We start from the raw sequence: 23,723 nt of genomic DNA, 5'->3' as shown, positions 1-23,723 counted from the left end.
TAACCAACATAGAAACCACGTATGTTTGCTTACCCAGGTTAGAGGTCCATAAGTGGTGTACAAACCAAATTATTAATCATAAATGGTAAATCGTGAATTAGAATCACGAATGTAAATTTTCTGATCTCGACAGCCTGAGAACAGAAAGAGCGACTGAAGGTGTTAGAATATCTGCGATTGGCGTTTAGTCTGATCGCCCACAATCATGCAGCCCTTGCAGTTACCCATACGGTACACACGAGTGACCGGATGGGAACGAGTAAGCTCGCGGAATGTCCGCAACCCTCTCAGTCACTGGACGGGTACGAGTAGGTGTCTCAGAACGCCAGAGTTTTACCCGGTTCATAACATAGCGCTGGTAGCGAGAAGCCCTGGTAATTTCACACAAGTCGCTGGACGACTGTGGGAATATGCCGTTGGCTACAGACTCACGACTCGCACCAAGTGATAGAACCTGAGGGAGAACAGACTCACGCATCTGGCCAGTTGTGGCCACAGCTAGTCAGTTGTATGAGGAGCTGACGTATAGGGAGAAGCTCATGTGGGATACTCCAGTCAACTCATGTACATAAATACAGAGGGAACGCTCACACTTTGTAGTTAGTCCCTTGTCCAATTCACACTATCCAAATACATTCCAAACCATTCTCGACCACTACTCAGTACTCAGTCCCAACTCGCCTCTCTAAGGAAAGGGAGACTTCGATCATCTAGCGCCCGCTAAAGATTCACCAAAAATTTAAATAGAAGGTAACTACGTCGTCGAGAGTTGTGAGTTGTCTGCTATACTCACGATTATAAGTTAGTTAACAAATCACGAATCACGAATCGTGAATCCCGGGATGACAACGTGAAGGAAAGTCAGGAAGATGTGAGTTCGTGAGTGTTCGTAGCCGCAATTCACGATTTGTGATTTGAGAAGGTACTCATGACTGTTGCAAGAGAGTCATTTACAAATGGCAAAGTCAGCAGCTTGCTGGAGCATCGATCGCGGCTTCAAAGCCTGCGAATGATCGACTTGACCAGCTCTGTGTAAGTGTCTGGCCTCTGCGACCAGTCGAATCATGAATCACAGGACAGGCACGCCGTGCAAGGATGGCGGTGATTTCCTCAAAGGGCGGGAGAGGGTCCCGTGGCTGCAAGCCCATTCACGCGATTCGATGACGAAGCTCATATCGGAAAGACTTTTGCAGTCGTGAGCGTCCTATCTCGTTTGGGACCACCTCCGCCTCTGTGAGAGGAGGTTTCGAACGGCACCAGAGGGGGTTTTGTCGCAGATGCGGCAGGAGCGGCTGCAGGGTCGATGCTGGGGATCACATCGTCAAGCCAGTGCAGCGACTGGGCAATGCTTTGGTAGTAGGAGCGCATCTCAACGCTGAGATTGCGAATGGTTGATTCGAGCGCTTGGCATCGTTCCAGCACAGTGCTTGACTCGTCTTGTCTGTTTGACTCGTCTCGATGGTTGCGGGTAGACGGAAAAGGCGTGTCGTCGGACTGAGGAGGATGGTGGCCAGCGCCCGAGAAGTCTCGCATGCTTGCTGGCTTGATGTGGACGATGGTGTCGATCGGCTCTTGGATGCTGGACTCGGGTTGGCACGACTGCCAGCTGCCACGGGTAGCTTGGCTGGACTCGGCCCGGTTGATGGAGTCAGATACGGCATCCTCTCCAATCATGAATAGAGCTCAGCTACGAGTCGCTCATGAGGCCAATCAGATCGAGGCTTTCTCTCTCCTCTGCCGACTCGGTACTGTTTCTTCGGCGTGCCCTGACCTGTCGAGTCTGCCTACTGATACAATCTTGCTTGCTTTCTTTTTTGGTTTCGACGTTGTATCATCTTCCTCAACGCAGAAGCGAATACGATCTTATTGACGGTGGGTAACAAGGCTGCTCACGAAACGGCTCAGTCATCAACGGCATGGTCGAAATCGACTTGCTGAAAGTCCTTCTCAATTGCTTTGAACGGCAGACGATGCAGCAGTAAAGGCGAGTCAGACATTTGGGCACTGCGAGACTGTCTAGTCGGGTTGCTGAATCATCGCAACTGGGTAGGAGGTGGAGGCGGCCTGGGCGCTCCAGGTGATCGAAAGTTTTAAAGAGATCCGCTCGCCAGCCATCCGCTTTCCCAGCATGTCTTTCTGACTCGTCAGTATCAATTCGTTGCGGCCAACGCCTCAAGCAGCAGTCCATCGTCAGCTTCTCGTCAGTCTTGTAGCATCATACGGAATCGCCAACAACCGTCGTCAGCTACGCCTTCGGTAGCATGTTAGGAAGCCTCCAGTCCCAATCGTGTCTACAGCGTGACGGCACAGCAGCAGGTCCGTAGTAATGATTCGTCTTTAGTACCACAGCCAAGTCCCAAGCCCGAGAGTGTCTCGGCCGTTGAGCGCCCCCAGAAGAGCGGACAACTTACGCAAGAGGGTACGAGCATGTAGATCACCTTCGGGATGACCATGCTCATGTTAACCGTCGAAGGAGAGCCAACCTTCAACAGCAAGGCTCGACAGGTGCTCCGAAGCTTGGCGCTCTTTCGTCGCATTGGATTCTAACCCCTCCGTCTCATCTCACCATCGCCATCCTACCACGCAGCAGCTCGACGTGCTTCTCTGACTCATTTCAGCAAAGCTCTGCCGATTGCCTTGACCTGCTCAGATACGCTCTCACCTTGTCCCCCTCGGCCTCGGCAGGTTCTCGCCATGCGTCGGTCTTCTCATCCGACAACGATGGCTCCGAGTCTGTACTCGGTTCGCAAACCAGCGTTGGCGAGCAGATTCCCTCCTCTCATGTCTCGCAAGTCACTCTCCACCGATGGTCACAAAAACCCCTTCGTTAATTGCCTAGTCACGAGTTGGTAAGCATCATCCTATTCCTTGTCGCTAGCTTGCCCACGCATCATTGTAACCCTGCTAACCCGCCCCGTTCCTCTCGCCTGTCTCGCTCACTCATTGGTCTCTTTCACTCGTCGATCTCCCTCGCTGGTCACTCTCACTCTTTGGTCTCGCTCCGTCGTTGGTCTCACTCGTCGATCTCACTCGCTCGTTTGGTTGCTGGCCCTTTACTCACTTGTCCATCTCACTTGCTCGCTCGTTCGTTGGCTTAGATTAATATATTCGTGATTATATTCATGATTGCATCGACAACAACTGTGGCGTATTGAGCTGTATGCTGGGACCGGTTGATTCATGATTGACGGGGGGTGGTTGCTCATCGGAAACCACCCCAGCAACCACCCCTGAGGAGGAGCCTAGATCGGGGGTCCTTGCTCGGGTGGCTCTTCAGGGGGAGCCACTCGGGGCGGTTCCCGGGTTGGTTCCTAGGTCGACTTTTTCCATTAATCACGACGTGATTCTAATAACAAAGTGTCTATTTTAATGCGCGAGTGAAGACGCTGAGCAAATGCTGTGGGGAATGGTGGTTATGTGGCCGGCGTCTGCGCTGATCGTCGGTCGAGCGTCGCATGCAATAGGAACCTCGTGCGAAGAACTCGTTGCCACCACCGAAGAGGAATTGGTTTCATTTAGTTTCAATCACGAATGTGAAGGTGGCTACTTTCGCGAAGAATTCTTCTAAGTTAACTTAAGCTAGCTGCTTTCGTGTTTCTAGAGGGGCAAGAATGCGGAAAAGAAGGAGATCTGCAGGAACGCACCTGTTTTGTCAGAATATCAGCGATTGGCGTTTAGTCACGAGTCCGATCCGATCGACCAGAATCACTTGACTCACCCTACCGGAACACACGAGTGACTGAACGGGAACGAGTAGCCGGTGAACCTGTCAGCTAAGGTTACTCATCATAGAGCGCTGAAGGTGTCACGCCATACAGTGCATGCCATCATATGCAAGTGTGAAATGCACATGATCGCATTGCGAGCACACCGCGGAGAATATTCACGATTCGTGATTAGTTATGCCCACATAGCCGTGTGCCAACAGTCACGAGTCGTGAGTTTTGCCATGCCATTTTGCAATGCGCCTTTTGTATATTTACAAGGTTCGCTGTGTTGGAGACCTGGCGGCATAGCGGCTCAGCGACTCAGGTACTCCGCAGCCCACCGGCTGCGGCCGCATTGGCGTAGCATCTCTGGGCTCTATACCTGAGCTAGGAAGGCATCCCGTTTCACCTTCCACAGGGTAGACGCCCCAAACCAAAGGACATAAATAGTCCCACTCTCATCTTTAGAATTGCCATAGAAAATCAAGCAACCTGTAAAGTTACCTACACCCTATTCCCGTCGCTATCAATAGAACCGTGTCCTACCATTTGGTTTGCATCGGCACACATACGAATCTTCCAACACGCTGGACGAACGTGGGAATACCCCATTGGCCGCATACTTGGCATCTGACCAGTCGTGGCCACCGCTAGTCAGCTGTGTGAGAAGCTGTTGTATAGGGAGAAGCTCATGTAGAAAACTCCAGTCAGCTCACGTACATACAGTAAATACAGGGGGAGCACTCGCGCTTAATAGTCCTGAGTAGTGTCCTCGTCCAGACACAGTCCGGAACATTCAGGATTCCTGATTGTCCACCAGACTCCCGCCCCCATCCTCGACCATCACACAATTCCAACTCGCCTCTTTTGGATAAGGGAAATTTCGACCTTCTAGCGTTTCCTAAGATTCGTGATTCTTGGTTGCCACCACTCAGCGTGACCATTCACAATTTTGCCCCACTAGAAATTGCAATACATTCGCGATTCACATTGTTGCGTGCCGTAAGGTATAATTTCGTGTCTGCATGGCTGGTTCTGATTTGTGCCAGAATCGTGAATGGACACCTCCGCTGGAGATGCTTGTACACCATGAAAATGTCTCCGACTCGTAGCATTTTTACAACTTTGAGCTTGGAGCCATTTGCTGAAGAGTTCCATGCTTGGTTCAGGCCAGCATTCACGATTGCCCTCCTGTGAATAGACAGGCAGTCTGAGTGTTCTGAGGAAGCTAGTCGGCTCGTCTGTTCCCTAGAATGCCACGATGCCAGGGGACCCAGACCACCGTGACACGCCTGGCGACTGTTATCTGTTGGATGGTCGAAATGTCTTGGTCACTGCTAGGCCTGGTGCCTATGCTGCTCAGAGCAGCGCGATTGTCACGGAAGATCGTTGCAACTTCGTTGACGACGTCGTGTTCAGAGCTTGACAGATTGCAAGCAATTCAGCGCGGTTCACCGTAGAGCCAGGTCCGGCAGCCTTTGCAAGCTCCCATGTCCGGGTGCTGGACTGAGCGAAGTATGAGTTAGCCTCGAGCCCGTCCTTGAGTGAACCGTCAGCATACGCCCGTCTGGAGGTGCCTGACTAGAGCGCAGTAATACTATTGTGAAGATACTAGCATCGTCCTGTGTGAATCTCCCCTTTACATCTCGCCATCGGCGCCATGCCGTAAGTACAGCGGGCCCGTCTCGCGTGTGTAGCGGACCTTCGGAAAAGGTTCTTCGTGCAGTGAAACCTTCCCGCCTGACAGGTTCGTTCTCCAGCTACTCGTTTCCGTCCGGTCACTCGCGTGTTTCGGTTGCGTGGATCAAGTGTTTGTGGGCGATCGTGATCGGTATAACGCCAATCGCCGATAATCCAACACCTCCGACACTCGTGACTCAAGCCATTCAGGAGGAACCGGCCCATCGGAGTTGGTGTGAGTATGGCTGCTTTTTGTTTTCACGACAATCACGCCCTTCAGAACATATTCGTTTGCAACACATCTATGCGCCAGCCGTGGGTGTCATAGGCGTTGGGTGCTGGTTGAGTTGCGTTTCGATTTATTCGTACATCAGGTGTTTGTGACTCGTGGTTGTCGATGGAAACATAAACGTGGCGCTTTAAGAGGGACAAGATGCGCTATAAGGGCCGATCAGCTGGTCTAGTGCCATTCTGTAGTTCGCGAACGAGCTGGCAAGCCTGTTTCTCGACGTCGGCACCTTCCTTGAAGAGTCTGAAGACGGTGGAGCGTGGAATTATGCTCGTGGACTTGTTGAGACGAGTCTGGAATGCCTGCGCCTGCCTGATCTCTTGCTCAGAAACTGCGCGATTTGATTGAGCTGCGTGTGCGGCTGTATCTGTTAATCGATTCGCGGGCAAGTCTAATGATGCTGGCGCTCTCGGGGGATGATAGGACGTATCGAAAAAAGCCGGTTCTGCAGCGTCGGGGCGTCGCACCCATGTTGACTGAGTGACTGCACTTCGCGGAGCCTTCGGCAAAGCACCTCCTAGTGTTGAAGCTGAGATGTTTGTGGGTCCATCAACAGACGGGGCCGCGGAAAAGGCGGAAGGCTCGGCCTTCTGGGAAGCTGGAGTGCTGACATCGCGAATAAAAATACCACGAACTTGGTCAGGACGCTCTGCCGCTAAAGCGCAATAGAGCTCGAGGTCGAGCTCGCCACTGTCTCCGATGAGGATGAACTGGGAGGTCCGAAAGTTGTCAAGGATTTTGACAACATTGGCACGCTTTCGCTCGCCGGCCGGTTCGAGCCAGCTGGACAATAAGCTGCGAGCGCCACTCGGGTAGTGTTTAAGAACGAGATGGCTGATGGGAAGCCGAACTGTCTCAAGGAAGTCCAAGACGAGACTATGAAGCTCGAGGGGTGCATTGGTGACGTAGTGCAAGCCGACGCCCATATCAGCCATGGCATGATACCAGGACGAGATTCCTTTTACTTCGGCTTCGTGATAGGGGAGGACAAAGACATTTCGTAGGATCTGTTTTGCACCCTGAACAACACCAGTGTGCTTAATGGTGTCATCGATGTCCGAAATGACCCTGACACGGCGTGGATGGTCCTCATGGATGGGACAACGCCGCCAGGTGGTTTCAGAACCAGCTTCGACGGAGCCTTCGGCGATCGAGGAGAGCAATTTCGCTCTGATTTCGACGGCTTCTATCTTATCTGGTGAGGCTTGGAGGTGATCGGCGAAATGGCGACAGAAGGAGGACAGCATGTGCCACGGAACAATGAGACGATGCTCAAATTGGCCAGTGGAATCGGTGGTGAGACGGGTGGAGGCCAAGGTGAGACGATTTCCCTTTTGGTCACAGGCAACAGTGCCGTTAATGACGGGAGTAACTTCAATGTGGACGTCCTTGTAAGGCGATCTATAGACCCAATAGGCCTGTAAGCGTCGAGAAAGATTTTGATGAAAGACAGCGACCTCGTCAAGACTCCTGGTGAGCCATTGAGCTGAGCCTCCGGAAAGCATGGTGTCGGTCCGTTTAGGCGACTGTGAGAAAGTACTGGAAGCACTGACTGCGGCTGGACTCTGATCGGCATCCTTTGCGGCCTCTCTGGCGGCGGCAGAGTCTGTGGGAAAGGCGTGAAGGTCCTCCATGAGACGCACGAGAGTTTGATCATCAGCCTTTTCGATGACCTTGCGAGCGATTATCTCGGAGAAATTTTCATGGCTCCGCCCATGGGAGTCGTTTTGAAGGAAGAGATCACCATCGATCTGCTGAGGCTCTTCGACATAGGTTGCAGCCGCAGAGGAATCTAGAATTGAAGATCCGGCAGGCTGAGGTTGAATCTTGGGAAGGCCTGCGAGTTGGCGTGCCATTTGATTAAAGATCCTCTGACTTCTACTGGGAGAATGGAGCGTCTTAGCAACCAAGCCGTGAAGCCAGATGTGAAGCTCAACCTCGCCATCTTCCAGATCTTCGGGAGCGTCGATGGTAGCCCAGCCTTGCGGGTGACGGTCGCGAGCCACCCTTCGTTGAGTCCAACCGGGAAGTAGGACGACGTTTTCGACACCAGCGCGACCCGACATGTCCCTGACACGAGGTAGCGAAGTTGAGGAAGAAAAGTGACTTGCTTGACCTGCCCTGATGTCTCGAGTCGGCGTAGTTGCTGAAGTGGAGGCAAGTTGAAGTTTCGCTCGCGCTGAGCCGGCGACGGCCGGCCAATCACGACTTGTCAGATAATCGAAACTGGAGTTGAGAAGCGAGCCGGCCCTGCTACGAATGCGGAAACGACTCATGTTGGATGATACCTGAGATGTGTGAGGCTGGCGCTGATCATCTTTGCTCATAGATGACGTCAATTTTGAAGCGAGATGCACCAGTAGGACTAAGCAGCGTACATTCCTTTGTGAGGGCACGGGATGGACGTTGAGGACGAGTGTCGATCATTCGACCATATCAGATCGGCGATAGAGACAGTGGCTTACACGTGGGGGTATCGCATACAGCAACGAGTGTGGGGTTGTATGGAAATGCAATCTTGAATCCATGAGTTTGGTGGGGCAGAAACGTGCTTCTAGCAAAGTGACACATTCACGATTCACGATTCACGATTCAGCCGTCATTTCACGGTTTTGTTGTGAGAAGGTTGGGCTTACTCATGCGTAGGTAAGCATGGACCTAGATGCGATCAGATCAGGTTCACGCACTCAGACTGTAGTAGCCTCGGCAATCACCGATGACCGCCATGAAGCCAAGTTGGAAAATGAATGGAAATTGGAAAATTGGAAAATCGGAAAATCAGACAAATCAGAAAATCAGAAAATCAGAAAATCATGCGAGGGTGAGCGAGTCAAGCAAGCACCACAGTCGTGACAGATCGCGAGTGTTCTTCTGAAGAGCCCAACCAAGACCCTGAGCTAAGAAGAAATTCACGATTCACGATTCACGATTGTTCGTGATTCAAGAAGACTCACGACTCACTCTACTCACGACTGTGATTCGTGATTGGCACATGCTTCTGTCCCAGTGTAGTAAGTAGTTGGGGCCAACCGTAAATCCGCCCGCCACAGACGCACGTTCTGGTTGCGCTTGCGTCCTTTCACACTTGGCTCTTGCGTGCTTCCCACCGTTCTCCTACAGTCCCCTATAGTCCATCCCTTCCGCTCAAGTAGACAAAGCGTCTACCGTCTCTCTCCCTCTCTCTCTCCCTCTGTCATCCAAACATCATTACCACCGCACGCTAGAGTGTTCGGGTCACTGTTCTGATTTCATAGACACGTCTGCATCATCTACATTGACGTCGTCTTCGATTCAGAATACTCCCACCATCACCCAAGCCCTTGAAAACCATCGCCACCTTCATCATGTCCAACGGCATCGACTCTCCTCTTCCTCCCAAGGGCGACACCTCTTGGAAGATCACCAACAAGATCGCAAAGGCCGAAAAGGAAGGTCGCATTTGGTGGAGCTTCGAGTACTTTCCTCCTCGTACCGCCCAGGGTCTTACCAATCTCTATGATCGTATCGAGCGTATGGCCGACCTCGGCCCCGAGTTCGTCGACATCACCTGGAACGCTGGTGGTCGTACCTCGGACCTCACCGCTTCGCTGGTAAAGACCGTCCATACCTACATCGGTCTGGAGACCTGCATGCACCTCACCTGCACCAACATGCCTCGTGAGAAAATCGACACCGCACTCAAGGAGGCCAAGGAATTTGGCTGCCGTAACATTCTCGCTCTGCGAGGCGATCCTCCTGCTGGTCAGTCCGAATGGGAGCCTCACGCTGCCGGCTTTACCCGCGCCAAGGAACTCGTAGAATATATCCGCGAGCAATACGGCGACTACTTTGCCATTGCAGTCGCCGGCTTCCCCGAGGGTCACCCTGAAGCCATCGACGGGCCCGAATTGGAGCTCGAACGTCTCAAGGAAAAGATTGAAGCCGGCGCAGACTTTATCTTTACGCAGATGTTTTACGACTTTGACATTTTCGCAAAGTGGGTCAAGGACGTACGAGCTGCAGGGATCAACTGTCCAATCATCCCCGGTGTCATGCCCATCCAGACCTATGGTGGTTTCCAGCGCGCTACTGCTCGCTTCGGCACCTTGGTCCCTCAGTATTTCCATGACGCTCTCGATCCTGTCAGAGACGACGACCAAAAGGTGCGAGAGATTGGCACCCGTCTCGTCGGTGAAATGTGCAAAAAAATCGTTGGCACCGGCCTGGGCATCAGCGGCTTGCACATCTACACCATGAACCTTGAGAAAGGTTCGCGCATGCTCCTTGATTATCTCGGCCTCACACCCTCGGTCAACCAAGTCAGCCCTCTCCCTTGGACGCCTAGTCTCACTCCCAAGAGGCGCGAGGAGAAAATTCGTCCCATCTTCTGGGCCAATCGTGCAAAGAGCTACGTCAACCGTACCGAGACCTGGGACGAGTTCCCTAACGGTCGATGGGGCGACGCTCGCTCGCCTGCGTATGGCGACGTTGACGCCTACGGTGTAAAGCTACGATACTCGAACGAAGAGGCCAAAGAGATGTGGGGCGCTCCCACTTGTTTGGACGACGTCAAAACCCTCTTCCAACAGTTCTGCGCCGGCCAAGTTAAGGCTCTTCCGTGGTCCGAGACGCCCGTCGCACGCGAAACCTCGGTGATCAGCGACAAGCTTGCAAAGATGAACCAGCTTGGCTTCCTCACCATCAACTCGCAGCCCGCCGTCGACGGTGCTCGTAGCGACGACAAGGTGCACGGCTGGGGTCCCAAGAACGGTTACGTCTATCAAAAAGCCTACCTCGAGTTTTTTGTCTCACCCGAGGATCTTGACGCTCTTATTGCCAGAATCGAGGCCGATCCGCAGATCACTTACCATGCCGTCAACTCGCAGGGCGACATGCGCACCAACACCAACTCGGAAGCTCCTAATGCCGTCACCTGGGGTGTCTTCCCGCACTGTGAGATCATCCAGCCGACCATCGTCGAGTCCATCTCATTCCTGGCATGGAAGGACGAGGCGTACGAGATCGGAAGGAACTGGGCCAAGGTGTACGAGCCTACATCGCCATCACGCAAGTTCCTTGAAGACATGTTCAACAGCTACTTCCTTGTCAATGTGGTGCACAATGACTTCAAAGCCAACGACTCGATCTTTGAACCCTTCCTCAGCGCTTCGGAGGTCACATCGGCCGTCAATGGCTCGCTTTCTGGCTTGGCTTCCGCCGTCAGCAACGCAGCCGGGCATGTGACCAACTCGATTTCTTCGCCTGCCAATGCCATCTCGAACGGCAATGCCTCTTCTCCTGCTCCCGCAGCCTCCTGATCAATGACACATCACCTCTTGCTCACCCTGCAGACATCTTTTAGATGCTCTGTACCCAGCAAAAGGCCTGCATCAACTGCGCGCCTGCCAGGTGCTCGAGGTCGTAAACCTCTGCACCTCACTGTCTTCCTTGTTTTCCTGCATTCAACCACAATCTAGCTACTTTCGGACAATCTCGGGGCTTCTCAACGTAACGTCACGCATTCTTCGCTTGCTTTCAACAATGCATTTTCCTTTTTCTGGATACCTGTTTTTCCGTTGCTTTTCTCATCACCACCAGCATTCTCCTCTTTGTTTGCACGTCTCAAGTCACACATACGTATACATCTAGTTCCTATCTGCTTGTACGACTAGTTCAACCTTGTCTCTTCTCTAATGCTGTTCAACATCCGCACAATTCATACAATCAGAGAAGGATACACACATCGTTGGCGGCGTGGCTTGACTCGGTCTGAAGAAAGAAGGCCTGTGTAAATCACGAATGTACAGTATGTACTGTATCGTGTATGTGTGCGTTGAGCCTGAGAAGTCTAATCGGGGAAATTGCACGTAGAGCGCTGATCTCTGTCCGCGTCCAACTCCACTCACGAAAAGGCGCGCCGTGACCACACAGTGATGGCGAAATGCAGCCCAAATTCAGATTCGCACTGAGGTTGTGTTGCGCTGCCTCAAGGCTCAACGCCAGTCACGAGTAGAGCAGCGAGCAGCGAGCAGCGCTTAATCACGAATCACAGTTGCGCATTGACGCTCGTGGCTGATTTTTGGCAGCTCAGTCGATGCATCGACGGACTTTGCTTGTGTACTCGATGATACCACACCCTTCCTCGCTTCCTCTCAGTGTCAATTACAGCACCTTCATCACCCCGTGGCACTCAAGCACCAACGCAGGCAATCTCTAGGCCCCGAATACAAGCAATTCATTCCCATTCAACGACACATTTGCAACCACACAGTTGCCAGCTGCAGACATGGTCAGCCTCACCACTTCGGACAACGAGCAGTTCACGGTTGATCGCGATGTCGCCGAGCGTTCGGTGCTCATCAAGCAAATGCTCGAAGGTAAGATTTGATGGATGTCCGCCAGCTTGCTTGGATTTGCTTTCCTTTGCGGCCACTGCGTACTCATGTATCAGACGCCTAATCAACTCCGCCACTGTCTCTTGCAATCCACGTTTTCTTCTGTCGACAGACATCGGAGACACGGAACAACCGATTCCCCTCGTGAATGTGTCTTCCAACGTGCTCAAAAAGGTAAGTTCACCGACAATGATTCCATACAAGCTAGCAAATCTAGATTTTCGAGCCTGAACGCCACTTTCGTATCACACAGGTCCTCGAGTACTGCTCTCATCACCGCAACGACCCACCCGCACCTGCGGACGACGCAGAAGAATCGCGCAGACGTACAACCGATATCTCGGACTGGGACGCCAAGTTCATTCAAGTTGACCAGGAGATGCTCTTCGAAATCATCCTGGCAGCAAACTACCTCGACATCAAGCCTCTCCTCGATGTCGGTTGCAAGACTGTGTAGGTATCGGCCGCATTCGCAGCCAGGTGTGTTTTTCCCGTTGTCTATGTTTCGCCTCATCTTCTGACAATGGTATTGGCCTGCAAATGTTGCCTTCTGCGTTCTCTTCCGGCAGCGCCAACATGATCAAGGGTAAGACCACCGAGGAGATCCGAAAGCTGTTCAACATCCAGAACGACTTCTCGCCAGAGGAGGAGGCACAAATCCGAAAGGAGAACGTAAGTGCTACAAAATCAAGCTGCAAGTTGTTGCCTCGTGAAGGTATGCCGCTGACCATCCAACACATCGTTCCACCTTGGACTGATACTGCGAAAACAGGAATGGGCCGAGGATCGTTGATCAGATCACTTCGGAAACATAGCTTGTACGATACGCCTCCATCCGCGCAAAGAAAGTGTGTACTCGATCTTCTTCGGTCGCTTCCAATCCTTGTATGTGCGAATATGACTGGACGCAAGCTGGGAAGCATATACCGAACAATTGAAGAGGCCTGTGACAGTTGTGCGGCTAAGGTGTCAACATTTCATGAAATCGACCAACGGGCTCGTCACACCACCAGCCGGGAAGCTTGGGTGCTTTCGACAGCACCTAAGCTGCTCAACGGGACGAACGACGGTTGTCGCATCCTACATAACTCAAGTGACATATCTAATGATACCCTGCCCTGAGCCTGTTTCCTGCTCTTTCTCGCCCTTTTCTGTCGTCGTTGCACTGCGTTCGTACACTTTCTTGTATGGAACAAATCCAAGTGCTACATTCGAGATCCTGCTGCACGACACAATATGGAAATGGCCGAATAATTTGTTAAGCGCGAACAGATGCAAGCCGGAGAATCCGCGTGTCAGACGTGCTGAAAACTTAAATGCTTTGGTCGAGACGGCGCTGCAAACGTGTTTGCGTATCAAACATGAGCTGTCGCTCCATCCACGTGATCCAGGATTCGAGGAGAAACGGAATTGCATAACTATGATGGTCTCATAAGAATCTGGTTTCATTCACACTTGCTGGTTTTCAGACCAGCTCGCTCTGTGACTTGCAATGTAATTCGTTGCGTAACTTTGAGAATGGGCAAGTTTGCATGGCCTGGAATACATCGTAGAGGAAAGCACTTCAATCGTCCTCCACGTCCCTGGCTGCCGCGAGGGTGTCTGATTCGGAAGGAGCTGCGGCGGCTCGTCGAGTGCGCGATTGTCGTCCACCACCTCCAACATCCTGGCCGAGGACTTGACCCGCTTCACCGGCTTCTGCGCGTAGAGCCGCAAGCTCCTCGTCTCCGTCGACTGTACCGTCCTCATCGTCGTCTTCGTCTTCATCGTCATCGCTACGGTCATCCTCGCCATCATCATTGATCTGTTCGTCAACCTGGTCATCTTCGTCGCTTGCGCGGCTTCGAGCGGTGGCATCGACATGGCCATCTGCCCGCTCTACGGCCTCGTCACGCTCTTCGAAGAGGTGCTCAGCAGCACGATTTGAGGTAACCTCGGCAGCCTCGTCTTGAACCAACGCTTCTTCAAACTCGTCTTCAGGCTCGTAAGGCTCAAGCTCCCCAACGTCATCAACCTGGCTGCGCGCATGCAATCTTCGCAGCTTTTCGTTTTCTTGCAGTTCGCGGTTGGAAAGAATGATGGCATCCCACTTGCCTGGGTATCGTCGATCTCGGTTGCGCAGTTTTTCATTGTTGGCGAACCTGGAACGCCAGACACGAAGAGTGAATCGCATACCAACCTTGTGATAGTAGGCACGTGCTTTGGGACGAGACTCGCTGGTGAGACCTTGACCATCGGGCTGCTCGCTTCGTTCCTTGCCTTTGGTAGCCGCGGATCTCCTGGATCGCTTTTGACGTTCGAATTCGGATTGCGGAGGAAGGGTCGAGTCTAGGCGACTGTCAGCGCCATCCTGAGCATCGTCGTCATCTTCGCCAAACAGATCATCCTCATCTTCGGTTTGGGCGGGGGCAGACTTGATACCTTTGATGGGATCGACGTCGGCATCTGGGTCGACATCGGGAATTCCGTCGTCCAAGGTGAGGAGAAGAACGTCGTGAGCGCTCTCTGTGCTATCTTTGGGCACGTAGTCGCGCGAAAGCTTAAATGGCGTAGCGTAATCCTTCTTGAGCAGCTTTGGCTCGGGACGATTTTCGTCGTCGATATCGTCGTCGTCGTCGCCCGCTTCGGGTGGGACGGGGAACTTGCCTGTCCTTCTCCTCTTGCGAAGTCTACGAGCGTTGTTCTCCTCGATGTCACGGTTGTCGATGAGGGTCATAGGCGCCTCGGGGTCCTCGGGGACATGTTCTCCTGCAGGAAGGTAGTATGAAACACGCTGTTCACCATCCGCAGCATTGACAGGGCGGAGGAGAGCAACATCAAGACGCGGATCGGGTTGGGGAACGCCGTTGATGATGCGGCCAGGATGGTCAATGAAGCGGACAACTTGGTAGTCTGTAGCCCACGTCTCTGGGTCTGGGAGGAAGTCAAAGACCTTTTCGGCCTTGACGCCCTTTTTATGAGGATGGACAAGGCTCGAGAGCGGCTTTTGTGCGTCGGTAAAGGAATTTTGGATTTTTGCGAGCTGCGCTTGGCGCGAGACATCGATGCGCTCTGTGACTTTGGGTTTGTGAACCTGTTGCTGAGCATTCTTCTGCTGTGCGCTGAGATACTCTGTCCTTCGAAGCCAAGTGACATCGTCGGCTGCCAGTGCAGCCTTGGCGCCGGGGCCAAGGGATTGTACGTGGCGCTGCTGGAGGGCGGCTTGAAGAGTTGCTTGTGAAGCTGGATCGTCGGATGCTTTCAAAGAGGTGATGAGACCGATAGCTCCCGAAGTTGAGTTAGAAGAGGCTGTAGGAGGAAGGTTGGCAGCAAAGTCTTGAAGCAGAAAGGCGTCTGCGTCGTCAAGGTGTTTGGGTTCGAGCTTGGCTTGAGCGGGGACGACCACTTCGGAAAGATCGCCTTCCCAAAGGTTTTGAAAATTGGCGAGGTCGATGGGCATACCAGCATGGACGTCGACCATGAGCGGAATGGGCTGCTGGCTTGCGAGGCGGTCTGCAAAGTGAGGATTGGCATATCTAGAAGGCTCTGTGCGAATTTTGACGAGCTTTGGCGGGTAAGGCGGAACCGGGATTGGGTTAGGATATCGGACGCGGTCGATGAGCTCACGCTTGGAGCGCGAACTGGAGCCAGCAGCGGTAGCTCCAGGCCCAGCCCCGTTGGCGTTGGGATATGACATGACGACAAGACAGACGTTGAAGTGATGTGGTCAAGACAAGATGACGATGCTACGTCGGCGCAGCTTGAGCAACAACAACAAGATTGCACGCGCTGTTCAGACCCGAAGTGCGAGCGAGTCTCGTGTGTGAAATGCGAAAAGTGAATCGCCAATCGTGAATCGTGAATCGTGAATCGTGAATCGCCAATCGTGAATCACGAATGGCTGATGCATTTACGATTCACGATTCGTGTAGCCCTTTCCCGTAGGCATCTCGGAGCCGAAGAGCAAGAATGTAACGATGCAAGGTGTAACATGTGGGGAAATTTGTCGTGCGTGATTCGTGATTCGTGATTCGTGATTCGTGATTCGTGATTGTGCTCACCGCTCTGAAGGAACGTGCTGTGGCTTGGCTTGCCCCTGACGTGTTGAAGCCCCGCGCCTCTGTCGTTCAAATCAAACTGAAAGAGCAGAGTCTTGAATCAAGCGAGACGCGCCAAAAAACGAACCAAAAAAATAAAAAAGGTACAGCACAGTACAGTCCTGAGTATTGGACAGCTTTTGGGGCGAAAGCGACAGGAAACAGCCTGGCGACACAGCTCTCAAGTTACTCGTGACTTGCGGTAATCGTGAATCACGAATCGTGAATACTTGCACACTACCTTTTGGGAGTTGTCCCTCTATCTAATCACGAATCACGAATCACGAATCACGAATCACGAATCACGAATCACGAATCACACTCATGACTCTCCTAAGTTCGTGATGAATTAATTCACTTGTAAAGGCTCGTTGATCACATCCTCATCATCTTCTCATCACCATCACCGTCTAGCTCACATCGGATTAGCTCGGGGAAACTCGGTTCAGCTTTGCTCGGCTTAGCTCTGGCGATCTAGCTGCGATTGTCGGCTCATCTCCGTAGAGAGCCTCATCAGCGAGAAGGCGGCGCTAACTCACTGCGATGCAGTCGTCATCCGTTCCCATTCGCCCACGCCATCGACTTCGGCACCCTTGACTGATCCTATCTGCTAACCCACGCATGCTCACCAACGCCACCTTCAACTGATGTGCCCCAAGCATTGCTGAGCAACCATGTCCACCAGACAGAGCGGTGGCAGCTATGCCAAAGCTTTTCTCGATTCTCTCCTGGTTCAAAGGAACGGCTCGTCCGTCAACGCAACTCCGTTTTCATCTTCCAGCTCGACTACGGCTACAGCCAATACCACGACCTCTTCCGCATCCTCGTCCATCGCAACATCGATCGGTGCGGCTCCGTTGCTCACCGCTGCTTTCAAACCGCACAAGCCATCCTCGCTTTCATCGTCAGCTTCCGCTTCTGCCTCGGACGATGGCGATCCCGGCCCAGATCCTCCGGGCTACGATGCATACCTGCCATCCACGCTTCTGTCGCAAGTCAACGACGTCGACGACCTGAGGCATGGCACTGTTGTCGACGACGATGATGCTTCGTCTCTGGCTACGTCATCGCCTCTCTCTTCCTCGTTCAAAGCACAGCAGCTTTCGCTTCAGGCGCTTTCTCACCATGGCACTTTTTCTTCCTCCAGCAGCCGTAGAACTTCCACTTCGGCTCCTACTCCAGACTTCACCGCTGATCTGCTCGCCACGCTCAACGATAGCCATCTAGACGAGGAGGAACGTATCGACAAGGTCAGAGCCACGCTGGCAAACGCGCTCTATGCGATCGAAGGTGTCCCCTCGCCATCAGCGCGAATTGACCATCTCGTGCTCGACCTCATGCACCGTCATCGCGAGGATGTACAGCCCACTGGTGCCTCTTTCGCTGCCAACTCCACACAGTCACCTGTTCGTCGTCCTGCCAGCATACGTTCCTTCTCCACGTCCCGCCCTTGGACGCCCTCCAGGCCATCCTTCTCGCCCGCCTCGTCTCTTGCCGGCACCCCTACAGATGGCACGCCTTCCGCCTTTACACAGCGTCCCACTTCTCCGCATCTTGGTTCAAGCGCATTGGCTTCGTTGACTTCGGCCGCAAGCCCTGTATGGCCCTCTGCCACCGCCAACACCGCTGCCAGCCCAAGGCCCCATCCTGGAGTCATTGGTTCCGGCTCTCCACGTGCATCTCCCAAACCGTGGAACCGCACCCTGTCAAACCTCTCCACCACCAGTCTCGTCTCCTCCAACGGTGGCGCTTCCGGTGTCGCTTCGCCCATGGCCTCGCTGCCGCCAGGCGTCATCGGCAGCTCAGCCAGTCGACCCGCCTCGCCGTCGCCCTTTGGCTCGCCAAAGCTCAACATTGCTGCTACAGAATTCAAGCCGCGTACCGCCTCGTCCTCTGGCGGCGCTCCGGCACCGCTTACATTCACGCCGACCCGTCCGGCATCCAACCTCATCCGTCGCCCTAGCTCCAACGCCAGCAGTAGCAGTCTGGCCTTGGCAAACAAGAGTCACGCCGGCGCCAATGACGATGACGACGACGACGAATTCTCGCCCTTCGGCACCATCAAACCTGCACAGCAACAACCCATCAGCTTTGCTGGCTACACCTCGTACGATCCTGACGCTGGCTGGACTGCGGCACCCTCTTTTGGCGCTTCCGACACGTTTGCGGCCAGCTGGATCGATCCTGCAGCGAGTGCTGGCTTTGATCCCGCGCAAGCTGACCCGCTCGGTGCTGAGCCCACAGCGCCTCTCACTCCCTTCGATATGCTCTACTCGATCCTCGTCACCGGCACCAAAGCCGGCTCGTCCGAATGGAGCCCAGAGCAAGTCGACGAAGCGCTCGTCATGCACAACTACGACGTCGAAAAGACGTTGAACGCCATTTGGGAAAACGACGGCAAGCCTTTGGGCGACGGAACGCAATCACTACTTTCTGGTGGTGCTTCTGCGCCTCGCCTCGCCCCCACGCTACCGGCAATCAGTTCGCCTCGTTTTGCGCCCTCCCCACTGCCAGCCACGGCTGGTGTCAAGGCAGGAGTCAACGTAATGTCCAGAGAGGCTCTCGGCCTTGGTGCTTCTCGAGGCCAGCGTCCAGACCTGACCAGATCTGGCCCCTCGCAGCTCACCCCACGATACGAAGCAGCAGCGTCAAACTCATCTGGTCCGGCCGGTGCGAACCGTGTCTGCCGCTACTATATGGCCGGGGAATGTCGTCGGAGCGACTGTCGCTTCTCGCACGATCTTGATAGTCGAGCTGTCTGTCGATATTGGCTCAAAGGCCACTGCGCTCATAATCCTTGCAATTTCCTGCATGACTACGACGCTCTCAATCAGCTTGCCACAGGCATCGTATCGGGGCTGCACGTTAACGATGGATCTGACCAGCGACAGCCTGCCTCGACGCCCGAAGCCAATAATGCTGGTGGATCTGCACGGGCATCAAATGGATCCAAGGATGAATTCCCGGAACTCAACGCGACTGCGAAAGACGCGTCTTCGAAAACTTCGTACGCTGCAACGCTTGGAGGAGGCACAGATGTATCCAAAAACAGATGGGCAACGATGGTGCAGAAAGGGTCGCCTGTAGACGCAGCCATTAAGGCACAGAGTGATGCACAGGCAGTCATCAGCATCCATTCCAAAGGAGCTCCCATCCGCTCCCAGCCAGCATCCAGCACGCAAGACAGCAAGCCGTATGGCAAGAATGCCAACGCGGCACCGCGCCCCTCAGCGCGCCTGCCTCTGCGCCCTTCCGCCCTCCTGCCGACGCTGTTGACGGGAAGCAGCGCGGCCGAGACATACCAGACCCATCGAGGTGACGCGCTCTCCCTTGCAGAACAACGTAACAAGCTGCTTGTACGAGCTTCTGAGGCGTACCGTAAAGGCGATGTTGCGTCAGCGAAAAAATTCAGCAAGGAAGCCTCGTCACTCAACAACCAGTACGAGAATGAGTCGCGCACCGCGGCCCACGCTATTGTCAAGGAACGTATGCGCGAGCTGCGCTCCCGCCTCAATGATCCGAACTTGTCAGGTTCCAACGCATCCTCACAAAGCAACGAGGCTGGGGCTCGAAGGCTGCGCGGCAAGCTCGTAGGAAACGGCCTCGGGCTTTGTCTCGGCGTCGTACGTCCAGGAGCGTTGCAAGGCAGCCAGACTTCTTCGATCACGGCCAACTTGTCAGTCGAAGAGCGCACAGAGTGTCTGTTGGACTTGCATGGCTTGCTTTCGAAAGAGGCAGTAGAGTTGACGGAAGAGTTTTTGCTCGGGTTGGAAGCGGAAGGCATACAAGGTCTGGCATACATTGCTATCGGCAAGGCCAAGCACAGCAGCAAGGAGACGGACAAGCGGAGGGTCAAGGTGGGCGGCTTTGTCAAGCAGTTTCTCAGTAGCTACTCGTATCCGTTTGCAGAGAGCGACGGCGTGCTTGTAGTCGACCATCTGAGTCACTCATGACAAGACCGTAATGGATCGTACCTCGTCGTTTGATATCTTGTACGTAAGGCTGTGCCAGGGATCCAGTCCGTCGTGAGAGAGAACTCTTTCCACAGATGAAGCCACCGTCGTGAGAGAGAACTCTTTCCACAGATGAAGCCACCGTCGTGAGGTTGCCTGTCCAACAACGCATGGGATGTGCACCAGTTTACTGTACCACAAGCTGTGTATTTATTACAGTCATGAGCATCTGTGAGGTGGCAAAGGCACGAGTGGTGTCTCGGATTTCGGAAGAATCACGAATAACTTGTTGGCTTTGGGTTTTCATAGACTTTCTTCCTCCACTTGCTCTTTCCTGATCTTCTTGACCTCTCTCATTCACGATTGATACCTTGGACGTCAACCATCACTCGTGACATCCTAGTTCTATTTAGCAGTCCTCTGCATGGCACACTTTCGAGTCTCACCAATCTTGATTCAGCAGGCTCGAAGTGTCACAGCACGGTCTTTGTACACCACCCGATCTTGTCCTCGCGCCGAGACACTTGTGCGCATCTGGCAGCGTAAGATGGAAGCCAAAGAGCGTTATCGTGGTTGGACGAAAGAATCACTGCTGGCGCGGATTGTCGAATTGGAGGCTCAAGCGACGTCGCAGCGCGCTGCACAGGCTAGGATCGACACCGAAGCCCACGTTGCCAGAACGTCTCCCGCCACTCCCACTGCTGTGCTGACCGTTGAAGCCACAGAAGGCAGACGCACGCGCCAGAAACAGGCAGCAGGCAAGAAGGTTAAGAAGCACAAAGAATTCGACTTTGCCTCTGCACCATGTCGCAAGATAGCACTGCGCTTCTCGTACGATGGAGCGGGGTATTCGGGACTAGCAGCGCAAAACACCACGGTGCCTGGCTCTGGAAGCTCGTTGCCGACGGTGGAAGGCGTGCTGTGGGATGCGCTTTGTACAGCGCGTCTCGTCGACCCCGCATTAGGGATGGATGGCGCTGGCTTCAGCCGTTGCGGAAGAACGGATCGGGGCGTATCCGCCGCAGGGCAGGTGGTAGCTCTCTGGGTTCGAAGCAAGAAGCTCAATCAGTGGCCGGATCGTCTCGAACATCAAGAACAGTTTTCTCCTCTTGCCTCCTCTCTACTATCCAAGCCATCCCCGCAGGAATGGGACGATCTGCAAGAAAAGCGCAACGCAAAGCTGGAAGGCACGGAGCTACCGTACGTTCAAATCTTAAACCGGATCTTACCCTCCTCGATCCGTATCCAGGCGTGGTCACCTGTGAGGAGCAATTTCTCCTCGCGGTTCGACTGCGTCTATCGACACTACAAGTACTTCTTCCCCGCTGGGCCACCGCGACTTTTTTATCCACGATCGAAGACCATCAACGGTGAAGATGGAGTTGCATTTTCTGTGGGGGGAGGTCAAGACGCGGGGGCAACGAGGTTGGATATTGCGCTGATGCGCGATGCCGCACGCCGGTTGTTGGGTGAGCACGATTTCCGCAATTTATGCAAAATCGATGCATCCAAGCAGATTACGAATTACCGTCGGCGGATTGACGGGGTGAGTATCGATCGGGTGTCGTCGCACTGGCCGAGCAAGAACGACGGCGTGGAGGATGATGACGGCGGGGAAGAGGGCGAGGAGCACATGTACGTGCTCAACCTGCGCGGGACAGCCTTCCTGTACCACCAGGTGCGCAACATCATGGCGATCCTCTTCCTCGTCGGTGCGCGGCTCGAGCCTCCCTCGGTCATCGAAGAGCTGATGAATACCGAGAGCGGCCGAATCGCTGCTGATCGCGTCAAGATGCAGTTGGCTACTCAACGCGTGGCTCGAGCCACCGCCAATTCCGAGCAGGACCACGAGGCGATCAAATGGTGGCTTCCCGTCAACGCCACCTCTTGCTCGGCGTCTTCGTCGCAGTCGACACCGGAGGATGTTCCAATGTGGATGCATTCGTCGCTGTATTCCTCGTCGGCCGATGACGAGTTGGAGGTGTACGCGACTAAGCCCAACTACGAAATGGCGGCTGACCGACCGCTAGTTCTGTGGGAGTGCGGCTTTCTGCCCACGGACGTCGAGTGGAGGGTGGGATCGTACGATGGCGCGCTCTCATGCATGGGTGCCTCGGATGCGGTAGAGAATGCGGCTGCGGCGAGCCATTCGTTGTTGCGCGTGCACAAAACGTGGACGCAGTTAGCAATATCCACCGAGCTATCGCGACATTTCGTGCTGGCTTCGCCATCCGCTCATATGGGCACGCTCGCGAGCCGTACGACCTTCTATCAAGCTGCATTCCCATGTCTTCCCGTGGCAGAGGTGGACAAAGTAGAAGCGCAGGAGTCGCGAGAAAGCAGCAGGCCAAGTGGGATCATCCCTTTGGGCAATGGAACCGGTCGAGGAGCTGCCAACTACGTCCCACTGCAACAGCGACCACGAGAAGAGACGTACCAAGTCAAGAACCAACGCTGGGCCGAAACAACTGGAAAGAGGAGGGCCGATAAGAAGCTATCTCAGCAACAGCCGGTAGCGTCACAGCCCTGAAAAAGAGTGCAGGTCCAGCCACCAGAACGGACAAGCTCAAGAGTGGGCGAAACCGTGCGCATGCGGATGTGTATGCAGAGCGTCATCACTGTATCTTCAACGCAACCTTTTGAGCTACATCTGACTCTGATGGTAGCACTCGTTTTGGGCGTGGTCACGGGATCGTGAGCAAGTGAGACCGGGACCGCAAGACTGAAGATGTTAGGGTATGCCATACCAACTTTGAATCATTGCCTCGTGGCGGGCGGACCCGCTGTAGGCAGGGCGTCGTAACAGAGAGAAGATTGTTGCTCGCCATTGTCGATCGCGCTTCAAGTCTCACCATCGTAAAAGTGGTCAACGATCTTAGACTTTGCAGACGCAGTAGCCGCGAAGCTTACCACGAAGAGACATCGTCCGTGTTCCACATTGCGTTGCACGTTCGTTGTTGACCATCACAGACAGCCGCAGTCGGACATCGCCTCTGCGTTTTGCCGTTAAGCCTGACGCGTGCTTACGCCCCTTTCCGAGCACTTATGGGGGATAGCTGCTTGGTATGAGTGTCCGTATTGACGCAACTGACAGAAATCCAGAGATGGAAATTCGTCAAACTTGACTGCCCTGTCCGTACACTTGAAGGTTATCAAACTCTATCCGAGTGGTTGTCTAAGCACGCTTTTGGCGAGGTGGTGAGCGCTCAGTCGTACGAGGCTGGTCGAGTCACCAAGTGTCACATTTTCGATTTCGTACACGATTCGAATCCGCCAAACACAGCACGTTTTCACGTAACTTCCCAGTTGAGCGTAACTATCCATCGCCCACGATTCATCCTCGATCCTCGATCCTCGATCCTCCGACCTCCAAGCTTCCCAGATCAGGTAGCGTTGGTAGCCCTCAGCAAGTAGACATGGTTCCAGAACGGGTCGCCTGGACTTGGCGCACTTTAGTGACAACCGTGTGAGACACTCACTCAGAATCTCGGCCTGTTTTGACGTGACACTCCGGGCGCTGCTCCAGATCGCAATCTCGCCGATTCGATCACGCACGCAGGGCGAATCATGGCTGCGAATTCCAAACACGCGCACGCGGCGCTCGCTCGGCGTCGCTGCACAGCGCATCTCTCCTGATGCCATGA

At 53.9% G+C, this 23,723-nt stretch overlaps 7 protein-coding genes across 7 annotated transcripts; 4 read left to right on the top strand and 3 right to left on the bottom strand.

The window, feature by feature from the left end:
* Nucleotides 1-1,170: 1,170 nt before the first annotated feature.
* On the bottom strand, nucleotides 1,171-1,674 carry UMAG_04614 (uncharacterized protein; the record flags this gene model as incomplete). Its single annotated transcript, XM_011392610.1, has 1 exon — nucleotides 1,171-1,674. The coding sequence occupies one exon, from the start codon at nucleotides 1,672-1,674 to the stop codon at nucleotides 1,171-1,173; it is 504 nt and encodes a 167-aa protein (XP_011390912.1).
* Nucleotides 1,675-5,825: 4,151 nt separating this feature from the next.
* Nucleotides 5,826-7,952, bottom strand: UMAG_04613 (uncharacterized protein; the record flags this gene model as incomplete). The annotated part of the gene is made up of 1 exon (XM_011392609.1): nucleotides 5,826-7,952. One exon carries the CDS (start codon nucleotides 7,950-7,952, stop codon nucleotides 5,826-5,828), a length of 2,127 nt encoding a protein of 708 aa, XP_011390911.1.
* A 1,068-nt stretch (nucleotides 7,953-9,020) lies between these two features.
* Nucleotides 9,021-10,973, top strand: UMAG_04612 (putative methylene tetrahydrofolate reductase; the record flags this gene model as incomplete). The annotated part of the gene is made up of 1 exon (XM_011392608.1): nucleotides 9,021-10,973. One exon carries the CDS (start codon nucleotides 9,021-9,023, stop codon nucleotides 10,971-10,973), a length of 1,953 nt encoding a protein of 650 aa, XP_011390910.1.
* A 968-nt stretch (nucleotides 10,974-11,941) lies between these two features.
* UMAG_04611 (putative negative regulator sulfur controller-3) lies at nucleotides 11,942-12,843 on the top strand (the record flags this gene model as incomplete). Its single annotated transcript, XM_011392607.1, has 5 exons — nucleotides 11,942-12,032; nucleotides 12,163-12,224; nucleotides 12,304-12,503; nucleotides 12,620-12,722; nucleotides 12,823-12,843. 5 exons carry the CDS (start codon nucleotides 11,942-11,944, stop codon nucleotides 12,841-12,843), a joined length of 477 nt encoding a protein of 158 aa, XP_011390909.1.
* Nucleotides 12,844-13,614: 771 nt separating this feature from the next.
* Nucleotides 13,615-15,726, bottom strand: UMAG_04610 (uncharacterized protein; the record flags this gene model as incomplete). Its single annotated transcript, XM_011392606.1, has 1 exon — nucleotides 13,615-15,726. One exon carries the CDS (start codon nucleotides 15,724-15,726, stop codon nucleotides 13,615-13,617), a length of 2,112 nt encoding a protein of 703 aa, XP_011390908.1.
* Nucleotides 15,727-16,800: 1,074 nt separating this feature from the next.
* On the top strand, nucleotides 16,801-20,079 carry UMAG_04609 (uncharacterized protein; the record flags this gene model as incomplete). Its single annotated transcript, XM_011392605.1, has 1 exon — nucleotides 16,801-20,079. One exon carries the CDS (start codon nucleotides 16,801-16,803, stop codon nucleotides 20,077-20,079), a length of 3,279 nt encoding a protein of 1,092 aa, XP_011390907.1.
* Nucleotides 20,080-20,626: 547 nt separating this feature from the next.
* UMAG_10990 (pseudouridine synthase DEG1) lies at nucleotides 20,627-22,609 on the top strand (the record flags this gene model as incomplete). The annotated part of the gene is made up of 1 exon (XM_011392675.1): nucleotides 20,627-22,609. The coding sequence occupies one exon, from the start codon at nucleotides 20,627-20,629 to the stop codon at nucleotides 22,607-22,609; it is 1,983 nt and encodes a 660-aa protein (XP_011390977.1).
* Between the last annotated feature and the right edge of the window lie 1,114 nt (nucleotides 22,610-23,723).

Source organism: Mycosarcoma maydis, chromosome 13 (genome assembly GCF_000328475.2).
Source record: "Mycosarcoma maydis chromosome 13, whole genome shotgun sequence".
NCBI lineage: Eukaryota > Fungi > Basidiomycota > Ustilaginomycetes > Ustilaginales > Mycosarcoma > Mycosarcoma maydis.
The sequence above is the reverse complement of the archived record's forward strand: the minus strand, read 5'-3'. Positions and strand labels throughout refer to the sequence as shown.